The sequence below is a fragment of the Gadus morhua genome, chromosome 1 (genome assembly GCF_902167405.1).
Source record: "Gadus morhua chromosome 1, gadMor3.0, whole genome shotgun sequence".
Classification (NCBI taxonomy): domain Eukaryota; kingdom Metazoa; phylum Chordata; class Actinopteri; order Gadiformes; family Gadidae; genus Gadus; species Gadus morhua.
The window spans coordinates 18,951,710-18,962,889 of record NC_044048.1 but is presented as its reverse complement, the minus strand read 5'-3'; the positions used below and the strand labels follow the sequence as shown (position 1 = coordinate 18,962,889).

The 11,180-nt window shown below is 42.3% G+C and overlaps 3 protein-coding genes across 14 annotated transcripts in view; all 3 read left to right on the top strand.

The window, feature by feature from the left end:
- The first annotated feature begins 105 nt into the window (after nucleotides 1-105).
- LOC115551987 (serine/threonine-protein phosphatase 4 regulatory subunit 2-A) lies at nucleotides 106-4,631 on the top strand. 8 transcript variants are annotated; one of them, XM_030367701.1, is made up of 9 exons: nucleotides 106-237; nucleotides 549-630; nucleotides 795-965; nucleotides 1,415-1,508; nucleotides 1,671-1,708; nucleotides 1,878-1,952; nucleotides 2,158-2,286; nucleotides 2,863-3,191; nucleotides 3,656-4,631. In XM_030367701.1, exons 1-9 carry the CDS (start codon nucleotides 204-206, stop codon nucleotides 3,925-3,927), a joined length of 1,224 nt encoding a protein of 407 aa, XP_030223561.1. In that variant the 5' UTR covers nucleotides 106-203; the 3' UTR covers nucleotides 3,928-4,631. The 8 variants fall into 8 exon arrangements, with proteins under 8 accessions (XP_030223561.1, XP_030223538.1, XP_030223552.1 ...); XM_030367678.1 differs by having other exon boundaries at nucleotides 114-412; nucleotides 2,227-2,286; XM_030367692.1 differs by having other exon boundaries at nucleotides 115-412; nucleotides 2,227-2,286; nucleotides 2,884-3,191.
- Nucleotides 4,632-6,991: 2,360 nt separating this feature from the next.
- Nucleotides 6,992-8,871, top strand: LOC115552068 (ADP-ribose glycohydrolase OARD1). Its single transcript, XM_030367806.1, has 6 exons — nucleotides 6,992-7,152; nucleotides 7,266-7,343; nucleotides 7,448-7,613; nucleotides 7,787-7,845; nucleotides 8,302-8,414; nucleotides 8,601-8,871. Exons 2-6 carry the CDS (start codon nucleotides 7,299-7,301, stop codon nucleotides 8,734-8,736), a joined length of 519 nt encoding a protein of 172 aa, XP_030223666.1. The 5' UTR covers nucleotides 6,992-7,152; nucleotides 7,266-7,298; the 3' UTR covers nucleotides 8,737-8,871.
- Nucleotides 8,872-8,984: 113 nt separating this feature from the next.
- The window catches only part of LOC115552023 (synaptotagmin-2), a 50,828-nt gene continuing 48,632 nt past the window's right edge, over nucleotides 8,985-11,180 (top strand). For 2 of the 5 annotated variants that reach the window (XM_030367757.1, XM_030367716.1), the window contains exon 1: nucleotides 10,320-10,804. The gene's annotated coding sequence lies outside the window, so the exon portion shown is untranslated. Of the gene's footprint in view, nucleotides 9,387-10,319; nucleotides 10,805-11,180 lie in introns of those variants that run through there. The other 3 variants (XM_030367744.1, XM_030367736.1, XM_030367727.1) reach the window with 3 other exon arrangements.

Here is an 11,180-nt window from a genome sequence, read left to right as displayed (position 1 = left end):
TTTTCAAATACAATATGTGCATAAGGAGTGCCAAATATGAGTATGTTTGTGTTTTAAAATGACTTGCGCGACACCATGTGTGTTTTGGTCAGCTGGAACGGCTTCCGTGACGCGCATGCGCTGTCGCAGCAGCAGTCGACAACTATCAGTTTAGTTGTGGTTGCTACTACCGCTAGCATAGTTGTCGCTTTCTGGATGCAACTATGGAGATTGATGCGATACTGGAAGCTTTCAGAGGTCAATTTATAGTGATTTGAATGAATACACCACCATACAAATAATTGCATGATTAATTACGATTTCCTCAGGCAAATGTGTGTTGTTGTGGCCCGGGAGATAAACGCAGTTCTCAAGCGTCTAGTGGCGAGAGGACGTATAGGAAAGTACAGCGTGTGTATAACAAGTGATTCAGGTCTGGAGCTCTTGGCTGGGTATAGGCTGAATGACTTTATGCAGCACTATTTTAGTGACATATAACAGTGTTTATTTGTCAAATTAATATTTCACTGTTTCATGTGTTTTTGTTTAAATTTAATTGGAATTTGCAGACTTTGAGGAGAAAGAGACGAAAGAGTCCTGTCCAATTTTAGAGCAACTCCTTATTGATGTCGCGAAGACTGGGGAAACGTTGTAAGTGACACTGCCTGGCATACGTATTTGTAATTGTATGCAGCATTCTTTGCATTTATAATATGAGGGGGAAAAGCACACGAATTATTATTATAATATTTGTTGTTGTTATGCGTGCAAAACATAAATACTAATGTTTGCATCCTATTTCTTTTATTTTCCAGCATTCCCTGGTCAAAGTTCAAAACATATTTTCTTTTCAAGATGGAAAACGTTATGGATGACTTCCATGCCTCTTCCCCTGAACAAAGAGGGTCTCCTAATCCAAATGTAGTCTATGTCCCCTTTGATGCGATGAAGGAGAGGATTGTGAAAATAGTCGATGGCTACAGTGGGTGAGTGAAGCGTTGTTTGTTTAACCATGAGATCTAACCATGTTTCAAAGCAGAAGATTACGCAAGCGATCTCATTAAGGCTCTACAAATAAACTCAACATGACTTGTTAGGGCACACTTAAACCCTAGATTTCCCGGTCCGTCTAGCACACATCACATGGTATCCGTGGTTACGGGTCAAATCTGCGGTTGGAAAGCATTGTTGTCATTGTTAACGGGTTATTTAGCCATTAAGGCCGAGAAGTGGTTGAGAACGGCTGCTCGTTCAGCGATTTAACAGTTGGCTTGGTTCTAGGAAGGGCTTTAGCGTGTCCCATATAGACCTTAGCCTAGCACAATGTAGGCTGAGATTGAGACGTGTGACAATCTATCCAATTCACAAGCTGATCCTTGATAGAAAAAAGGATATTTGTATCTACCGTTTATGTGTAGATGTTTTTTTTTGTCAGTGTTCCCTTCACCATTCAGCGTCTGTGTGAGCTGATCACGGACCCCACTAGAAACTACACGGGAACAGAAAAGTTCCTCAGGGGTGTGGAGAAGGTGAGGGGTTAGTTTGAATCACTCAGCACTTAATTATAAAACATGCACATGGTCTTAAACAATGCACCTTATGGACAAGTGGTGTTTATTAAGTTAATAAAAATAAGGAAAATAGGTTTTGGAGTACCCTTTCATACTTGTATTTCTGTGTGTATGTTTCAGAATGTGATGGTGGTGAGCTGTGTCCGCCCTCCATCGGAGTGAGTAAATAAACGACAAAGCTGCTTAGCTATTGATCCTCTAGGGATTTTTCTAGAGCCGCTTCAAATGCACATGCAGCCCCCTCAAAAATCAATAACTAATTGGGCACATTTGGGGCGAGAAAGGATGAATGAAACTGCCAGTAACCAACGTTTTCTTGTTTTCAAGGAAAAACGGGGAATCTACTGTAAGCCGAATGAATGGAGGGCCGTTCCCTGACAGCTCCTCAGTGCATTCAGACAGGTGTGAGTTCAGTCCTTGTCAATGGTGAAAGCCACTTCAGGAATCAGTGCGTTCCAGCGTTCAAAGATTCAAGCCGGGAACATTGTTATGCTTTCTCATCTTGGTCATTATTTTCCAATATTTATTGAGTATTTGCAGTTTTGATTTCACCCCTCATGGTAGAAGATTTATTTTTTTGTTTTGTATTTTGTTGTTGTGTTTGCAGCATTTTGAATGGCCCAGTAGTCCCACCAAAGCCATTGACCATTTCATTTTCTACAAATGGCCCTCCCAGCGCTGTGGACAGCAGGGAGAGAAAGCCACCACCAGAGGACCGGACAGAGCGCCACATCAGGTAATCCAATGGGGCTGGCAATTACACAAATTAGATCTCATATGTTTAAATGTATTAAAGAAAATGTCTAAACAATGTTACGATTTTGTAAGTACATATAATATAATCTTTATTTTTGTTTTTAAATAAATGTACAGGTATAAATATCTTTGTGTATATTTGCTACTATATATAATATTTTTTATTTTTAAATAAATGTACATGTATATATATCTTTATGTATATTTTTTTATAAGTATACAAAAAAATTATGGGGCAGCTGTGTGGCAGACCATAATAGTTCTCTACTCCGACTGTCTGACCGGTCTCTATCTGTTGTACTGTGTACACAGGCACACACAAGACCATCAACTATAGACAAAATATGTAAATATATTTATATATCTTGTTCAGCAAGAAGGTACCGTCGGGTTGCTACAGTACACCCCCGGTGTCTGCGGTTACTTTCCGTTGAAACACATCCAACTCATGAGAGAGAAGAACAGGGCAGGGTCAGGCATACCGAACATTAAACAACACCGCAGTAATCCCAGCGTGGGATGCTACGGAGGGAACAAATGTGTTGTTTACGGCCAGTGACGGGGTGTTCCTGTGCAGTGGCTCCATGTCCCAAGAGGGGGAGGGGAGTCCTCGAGCCCGACGGGAGAAGAGCCAGCGCTGGGGGACGGAGGACCGCCCCTACAGACCCCTTCAGGAGGTCAAGAGGCTCAAGGTCGAGCACCGCCAAGAGGAGGACACGGCGGGTGACGAGGGCGAGCGGAGGGCGTCGACCTCTCCGACGGGGTCAGGGGTCGTCACGGAGACGCAGGAGTCCCCCCGGGGGACTGGCAAAACGGGCAAGAACGCTGCGTCTTCAGGAGCAGTCGCCTCTGGATGTTCGGGTAGGCAGGAAGTTATGATACAGGGTATGGTGTGATTGAATTATTTAATTTATATAAATTAAACCTTTATTTGAAGCACATGAAATTGCTACTGTGGTAACATTTGACGATGAGGGTACATTTATTAACCATCAATTAACATTACCTGTAATGCAGTTATAAGCATTAACTAACAGTTAATTAAATAATAACTATCTTTAACTATCTATAAAAAACTAACTTTATCTACAGTGTACATGTTAACCAATGGCGTTCATGTTAAATAAGGTATTAATATAGAAATTATTTAATGTGGTTAGGGTTGACCATAACCCAGGTAATGCGAATGCTATATAATAATGCTTATAACTGCATTCATTCATTTTAATTAATGGTTAATTGATGTACCCTTATTGATACCTTTTTTTTAGTATGAAGAATGTCTCTTAATTGATCTCCTTAATGATGTTATCATCTAGTAACCATGTGTTCTCCACTCCGCTCCTCAGAGCCGGGCAGTCCTACATCTCCACCTTCTAATAGGACAGAGGAGTCCTCATACAGCGAGACAGACCTGGACCCTGACCTTATTCTGCAAACTGACATGACCACAGACCCATCAGAGCAGCTTGACCCCTCAGGAACGGGTCAAAGCCCAGAAGGTCAGAACAATGGGGATGGCAGCGCTGATGGGGCTAGCCTAAACGATAACAAACCACCACTTTCATCTGCCTGTAGTACAGCTGACCTGCCTACAGAGGGTGCTGCAGAGTCCAAATGATCTTGTGAACTATCAGGCTCAGCTTAGTTTACACTGTATGATACACATCAAAGATGTGGGTTCTCTACTAGTACATGTGCTAGAAATAGGGCTGCACTATTCACGGAGAGTATGGATCTCAATTGTTTGTAAAACTCAGGTCTGAAATAAGCAGGTGTCCAAATGTGGTGTTGGAAATTCAGTAATGGAATCGACTGTTGCATGCATAAACTGAAGTACATTTAAATATATTGAAAAATATTTTTTATTGTCTGTAGTTTTTGTGTATCACAAACAACCTCAACTGTGAGGTTTCTTACAGCCACCATTTCTTACTCTAATTTATTTAGTCAACAGCTTGGTTGGTTTGCCATAGAATTCCTTTTGTACCACAATAAGCACACATTTTTTGATCCTAGAATGATATATTAATGATATATTAATAGGCATTTATACCTTATCTTCTTTTTGCAGTATGAAATACAATTGAGCACTAAAATATAATGTAGAAAAATATAGTGTGCAGTTAACTTTTATGAAGTAATGATCAGTTTGATTATTACAAACTTTGATTGTGAGGTCTGTCTTTAGTGATAAACATAACATCTGGAATTTTTATATTTTTTACAAACCATTCCCCTGCCTTTGTAAAATATAATAAGGTGGATCTTGAATGGTTGAGTTGTCATGGCTTTCAAGAAAGACAATAAATGATCATGTGTTGATGTGTGGTAAATAATTTATTCAAAGTAATGCATTTTTCTAAAAAAAAATTCCCTCCTTTTAGTAAAGATGTTTTTATCTGAGTTAGAAATAACTGTAGAAGCTTGGGACAACTAAGCCTTTGAAGTATTTGTTGCAGACCAATGAGCATTCTGAAATTTAGAGGACCCTTCATGCCTACCTACTGTAGAAGCATGCAGGCATATATGAAACTCTTGATTCATTTGAAACACAAAAACACATATTTCTGTCAAACTCTTGGTTGATAAGAGGAGGTATGAATCATTTTAATTTTAGTGGAATTATTCAGTGAGTCTTCAGACTGCTGGGACACTTGGAGGCTAAGATTAGCGGTTGTTGTCGTCTGTGTCCCTATGAGGCCTGTGTCAGAAGCTTTACAAGCTGTGAGGAGGCTGAGCGTTTAACCTGCAAATTCAATTACCCAAAGGCCAGTGTCTAAAGATATCCAAAATGAGACTAGACTGAAAAAGCTAGTTTTTGTTCATGACCACGACGTGACCACCTATGATTACCAGCACTGGTCAATATTGATGTTTTGTTATTAATTTAATTATAATGGTTATGTCTGGGATCATAACGTTAAAAACAATTCAACTTCTCATTTGTTAAAGACAAATATAAGTGTGTAAGACATCCTGCAATATAAGAATGAAAGTCAAAGAAAGTAGATACCGACCATAGATTGGTCATATCTTTCTGGATGAACAAAGTGTAAGACTTCAGTCAGAATTAACAACAAAAAGAAAAAGCAATGGGAGAAAAAATGTCCCTAATGGGACAGAGACAAGGTGTGGAGGGTGACCCAGACAAGACGATTTGTGTGGCGGAGATCCAGAGTGGTCCAAGAAGTTATTGTTTGAATGCCTCTTCCTCATGAGCTCAAGAGCCTTTTTGATGTGACGAACAACAAGGAGGCTGCTGATGAGTTTGACAACGTGTTCTGAGCTTTTGACAAATGGAGTAAGCATATCTGTTTTTAAGGAATACAATTTGTATAAACTGGAAAATCAACCTGTTTCCTCGTTTCTCAGTACATCATCTACTTCATAAGATCATTCTCCACATCTGTGTCATCAGTCAAACTGGCACAAAAGCTTTTTATTCAGATCACAGTGTCATGAAACCTTCATCCTTAAATCGTTTCCCTTTCTTTTTTGCATAATAAGGACAACATTGACTTCCTGGAATATGTGGCATCATTGAACCGGGTGTTGAGGGGCATGTTGGACCCCACGCCCAATGGATTATATTTTAACTTCTTTAAATGATGTAGGTAATGTTTTGAACAGAAGTGCAATTTATGGACTACTACTGTCTATAAAATGGCAAGCTATACGACGCTCTGCAATCTCAAGAGAGAAATGAACATTACATGAAACATGCTGCCTGACTGTCTACATAGGGGCTGAAGAAGGCCTGCCATGGGGAACTGGATTAACAGTGTAACCCTTGACCATGACCAGGTGGTGGACTGGACCTCTGAGCTGGTGGATAAGAATGAAGACGGTGAGAGTGAAAGATTAGGATCATTATAGCATTTTGGCTGCAGTGGCTTTGTGCAATCATTTCTTCATGAATATTGCATGTGTGTGTGTGTGTGTGTGTGTGTGTGTGTGTGTGTGTGTGTGTGTGTGTATGGACACTCTCAATTGCAATTGTACACAAAGCCTGCTCCTTTATACGTGTAGCTGTTGTATGACACAGTAAAAAAAAAGCTTGCTTCCTGCCATATGGTCAATGTGTCTCTCACCCCATATCGGGGAGCTCTATCTGGATGCGTTCATGGACCGAGCTGGGAGGGATAAGTGGGTCTCGAAGAGGCTACGGATGGACCTGAATCTCAAAGACTGGATGAAAGGACCAGAATGCAGCGCTGACTTCTCAGTCTGGGATACGATTGATCCTAAATTACCCGTACACAGCTTCTAAACATAAAGTACCTTTATACCTGAACATAATAGAACCACATGTATCATCTTTCATCATGTGAATGTAGCATGATATAAGGACAAGCCTATACATTTTTTTCATGCAATATTTGATTGAATTTGTGTTGGATTATGTATGGATCGCTTGCAGTAGGTATAGCACTCTCTTTTGTGTCTTTAAGTTTAAATCAATTAAATGTTTAAACAATTGTATGCATATATTGTATGACAAATAAGCTGAATGAATTCTATAAGAGTGATATTTTTTGTTCATTTTGTATTATAAATGAACACAAATGTATAGTCCGGTTTTATGACGTTCCTTCAGAAGGTATTTCTGAGATATCATATCCCATCCTTAACAGAGTGATGGCAGTATTTCATCCAAACAAGATTGGGAGACTTTCAAATTCATGTCAAAGAAGAAAAATGTCAATAAGGAAGTCATATCAGAACCAAACTGTGTGCATGCTCTGAGGAGGAACGTTATTCTTAAAGTTGTTTTAGTCCATTGAAACGCTAACAGATTATTATCTGAATGTGCGACGAGACCAACCAAAGACCAACACTGATTGTAAGTCACTGCAAACCCGAACGGAGTACATGGCCAGGTTTAACATTGAATGAATCGCTTTAAGGTTTAACTTTACAAGAGCCACTCCTTCCTCTTCATCCTACACCCTTTAGCCTGGCCTGACAACATCCTTGATGCCAAACTGAATGTCATCCGAAGTAGAAAATCCGAGCTCTGACCTACCGCCGGAGGTATAGCAGAAATTAACTTAAACGTGTGCCCGACACATACGATTGCTGTTGGTGTGGTGTTAGCTTATGGCGTAAATATACCCTCTATTATTATTTATTTACAGTCAGCAGAAGAGCGATGCACCGTGAGCCACGTGAGCGGGGATCTGTTCTCCTGTCCCGAGGACGAGGCGCTGGCCCACTGCATCAGTGAGGACTGCCGCATGGGGGCAGGCATCGCCGTTCTATTCAAGAAGAAGTTCAACGGGGTGGAGGAACTGAAGGCACAGAGTGAGTCACGTCTGTTAGTATAAAACATTCATCACCTGATGGGTTGGGTTCCACCCAACAAGAACACTTTTGTTTTTGGACTTGCAGAGTGCTAGTCCCCATTGGCTACTTTCTTGCAAATTTTATGTTTTTCTGGACTGAGACATCATGTTGTTGGTTTTTTACCTCTGCAGAAAAAATCCCAGGGCAATGTGCTGTACTGAAAAGAGGCAGACGATATGTATACTATTTGGTAAATCTTAAATGTTCAATTACTGTTTCAATGATGTGAAGCCCCCTTAAAATGTGCTGTAGGTAAGCTTTAAGAAATGCTATTGAGTGTAATTTGTTAGAAATGGCCTAGCCATTCTATCTAGTCTATCAACTATTAGTGAGATGCAATGCGAGAATATCAACTATTTCAGCACCTGCCATTGTATGTGGCAGGTGATTTTAGACTGCTCCTGGGTCATTCCTGGACAATCACGGAATCTCTACTCTGATTGGTTTGTATATTTCATTTTCTCTGTCAATATCAGGTGTGTGAGATGGCTTTTTTGGTTGTTAAGTTTCCAAATCTCGCTCTTGTGCTCTCTCTCTTTAAAACTCTCAAACCATACCTACAGCACCTTTTAATAAGTATTAATGATAATATAATTATAACGAGTATTAGGTTACAATAATACATTTAATTTCTGTTCTATTTCAGATCACAAAGAGCAAGGCCAGCCAAAAGCCAACGTATGACAGCCTTAGACGCAGTCTGGTGGACATGAAGACCCAGTGTACCTTGAACGGAGTCACCAGGATATCAATGCCACGGTTCGCATAGTGATGAATCCCACAAACACAAACATTTATCAGGTGTTTGTCTGCATATAGGCCTGTATCTGTATCTGTCTACAGCACCTATCTGTATCTGTCTATATTTCAGTAAACGTCGAAAATGATGAATGGCTGTATTATTGAGATGTATTCAAAGGTACTTGTATCTCTTTCATCTAATAGGATTGGCTGTGGCCTCGATCGACTGAAATGGGAAAAGGTGTCTGAGATGCTGGAACAGGTTTTCAAACACACTGATATCTGCATCACAGTCTACAGCCTTCCTGATAATACCACAACAGTGAAACGACATCTGTAGGCTGAACAAGGAAAGCTGTATTCCAAACATGGGGCGGATTGATGGTTGTTTTTGCTTGATCCTGCGTTTCAGTGTTTCTTTTCCCACCTTGGGCGAACTTATGCTATGAAATAAAGACAACATTATTGTTTTGGATATGATGATGACTTTGTGGAACGATGACTCTTTACTCCTTTCTAATGTGCAAGCATTTAAAAAACTCTATAATATAATACATTTCTTTGTATAAATCTAGTTTCCTTTATTCTTCCGAATCTGAATAATTCTCAGTTTCCTAACATAATTTGCATTGACTTCATGACATCATCATATAAACCGAAAGTATGATAACCTTCCCCTTCATGTTTGTCTATCCGAGGCACCATGTTGGACTAGCCGGGCGGTGTGTTTACATTGGCTTCTCCCGGCACCACCTAACTTTCTGCATAGCCGGTGTCGCGGGTGCAGATGGTACTGCTATTGTGCTAGGGATTATTGATCTCATGGTGCATTGTGCTTCAGTGAAGGGCTGAGGCACTATGGAGGCGGTGGAGGCAGCAGATGTAAGGGAGGAAATGAGTGGTGAATCTGACACCACACAGTCAAACCCACACATCCACTCTCCGGTCGAGGATCTCCACCAGGCAGAAGCAGCAGCAGCAATATGCACCGTGAGTGGACCGTGGAGAGAGAACCCTACAGGGATGATATACGGCATTGTATTCCTTCTATACTTGGAAGTACGTTGTCATAAAGATGCCTGTTTTCAATGTACACCCAGACTAGTCCAATTGGATTATGATGTTCAATTTCGCAAGCAGGTTCCCCCTGTGCGCCCGCGTCTCTGTTTAATTATCATAAACAATGGCGGGGCTGAAAGAGAGCGATGGCGGGAGTGTGTGCAGCCTGGGCCCCGCCCCGTCCCTATGCCGTCCCCCCGGGGCTCCTTCAATAATGCATGAGGAGGAGACATTAGGGGCTGTGTGCACTGCGGCGGGCTCCCTCCACTCTGTCCCTCTGTGTATCCCTGGCTGGCTGGGAGACTGTACTCAGGCATCACTGCATCCAAACCCCCTCCGTCCCCTCCCCTCTCCTCCTCCTGCTCCCTTTCTCCCATCCCCCCTGTCCTATTCCATGCCTGGCAATTAGACTGCACACTGCAGCACTGCCACCGAGCCGCTTAGATGCATAGCTCTATGGTTCTCTCCTCATACAGCTGTGTCCCGTTGGCCACTGCAGGCAGCTGGGAGCAGGGCTGGCCCGGTTCTCCTCAATACTCGCTTTCTTCTTCTTCTTCTCTCTTGCTATTTTTTTTGCCGTCGTCTCCATGCAGAATGTTGTTCGTGCTGCTGGAGTTCATTGATTATTTCTTCTGAGGCTCTGCCTCTGTCCCATTATCCCTCTCTCTCTGGCGCTCTCTCTCTCTCTTGCTATCTCTCTCACTCTCTCATTCTGTCCTACATGCTCCTCCTCTCTCCTCTCCTCTCTCCATCCCCCATTCCCTTTTTTTTGCATGTGCGCTGCGTATGAATCTGCAGAGCTCAGCATTCTCCTCCACGGGCACTTAGGGGGGAAAATAAAAAATAAAGGCAGAAAGGAGGTGGGCGGGAGGGGTCCTGGTGCACCATATAACTGCCGCCTTCCAATTAGAGCAGAGAGCTTATGTTATTGAAGAGCAGCCTGGCCAATGAGGAGGCAGCGCACCAGGAGCCAGCAGGGAGAGAAGCAGCAGAGCGAGTGGGCAAGAGGAGGGAAAAAAAGCTGCAGCAGCGTGTGAGTGTGTGTAGTTTTTTTTCATCCCTCCCCCTGAACAGATCTTTATCAATTTAGGTACTACTGCACTTGGGGTTGCGTTGAGCGCGTGTCGGCACAAGTATCAGGTCAACGGCAAGGCAGGATCAAGGTGTGTCCAGTCAGTGGGCTGTGGGGAAGAGTCCTGACTTGAATTCATTCTAAAGCTGGGAGTAGCAAGATAAAGTGAAAGACAGATTGATTGATTTTTCTCTTTATCTCAAAGTGTCTGGGAGCCTTTTGAAGACGCGTGGGTCGGAGGAGCCCGACAGAGTCCTGTGGACAACTTTCTAGAAAGGTAAGGCATTTAATCCTCTGCATTTGTTACAGAAACGCTTGATTTAGCTTCTTATTACTCTTTTTAGAGTGGGTCGAATTCAGCCCGTCAATGTTGAAACACCTCCATCCCTCCCCCACTTATCTTTGGGTTTAATGCTTTATCCCTCATATTTGTCTTCTTTTTTTGCCTGCTTATTTCCCCTCCCGGCGTTATTGAGACTTGACAGGAAGACAGAGGGGAGAGAGGGGAGAGCGTGAGGGAGAGAGAGGAGGCAGGACGGGGGGAGGGAGGTGGAGGAGGAGGTAGTGGCGTCGGGGAAGTGGGGGGTGGGGAAGGTTAGTGCGGGACTCCCGGCTTCTAGGCAAGTTACTCTGCACACGGTTCTCTAGTGCTG

What these genes read in the sequence shown, in the direction of transcription:
- LOC115551987 (XM_030367646.1), top strand. Translation starts at nt 286, where the DNA reads ATGATTAATTACGATTTCCTCAGGCAAATGTGTGTTGTTGTGGCCCGG. An exon ending in TCCTCAGTGCATTCAGACAG is followed by an intron (nt 1,953 to 2,157) that starts GTGTGAGTTCAG and finishes TTGTGTTTGCAG; the next exon opens with CATTTTGAATGGCCCAGTAG. An exon ending in GCAGGAAGTTATGATACAGG is followed by an intron (nt 3,192 to 3,655) that starts GTATGGTGTGAT and finishes TCCGCTCCTCAG; the next exon opens with AGCCGGGCAGTCCTACATCT.
- LOC115552068 (XM_030367806.1), top strand. Translation starts at nt 7,299, where the DNA reads ATGTCATCCGAAGTAGAAAATCCGAGCTCTGACCTACCGCCGGAG. An exon ending in GGAGGAACTGAAGGCACAGA is followed by an intron (nt 7,614 to 7,786) that starts GTGAGTCACGTC and finishes TTACCTCTGCAG; the next exon opens with AAAAAATCCCAGGGCAATGT. An exon ending in GACGATATGTATACTATTTG is followed by an intron (nt 7,846 to 8,301) that starts GTAAATCTTAAA and finishes GTTCTATTTCAG; the next exon opens with ATCACAAAGAGCAAGGCCAG.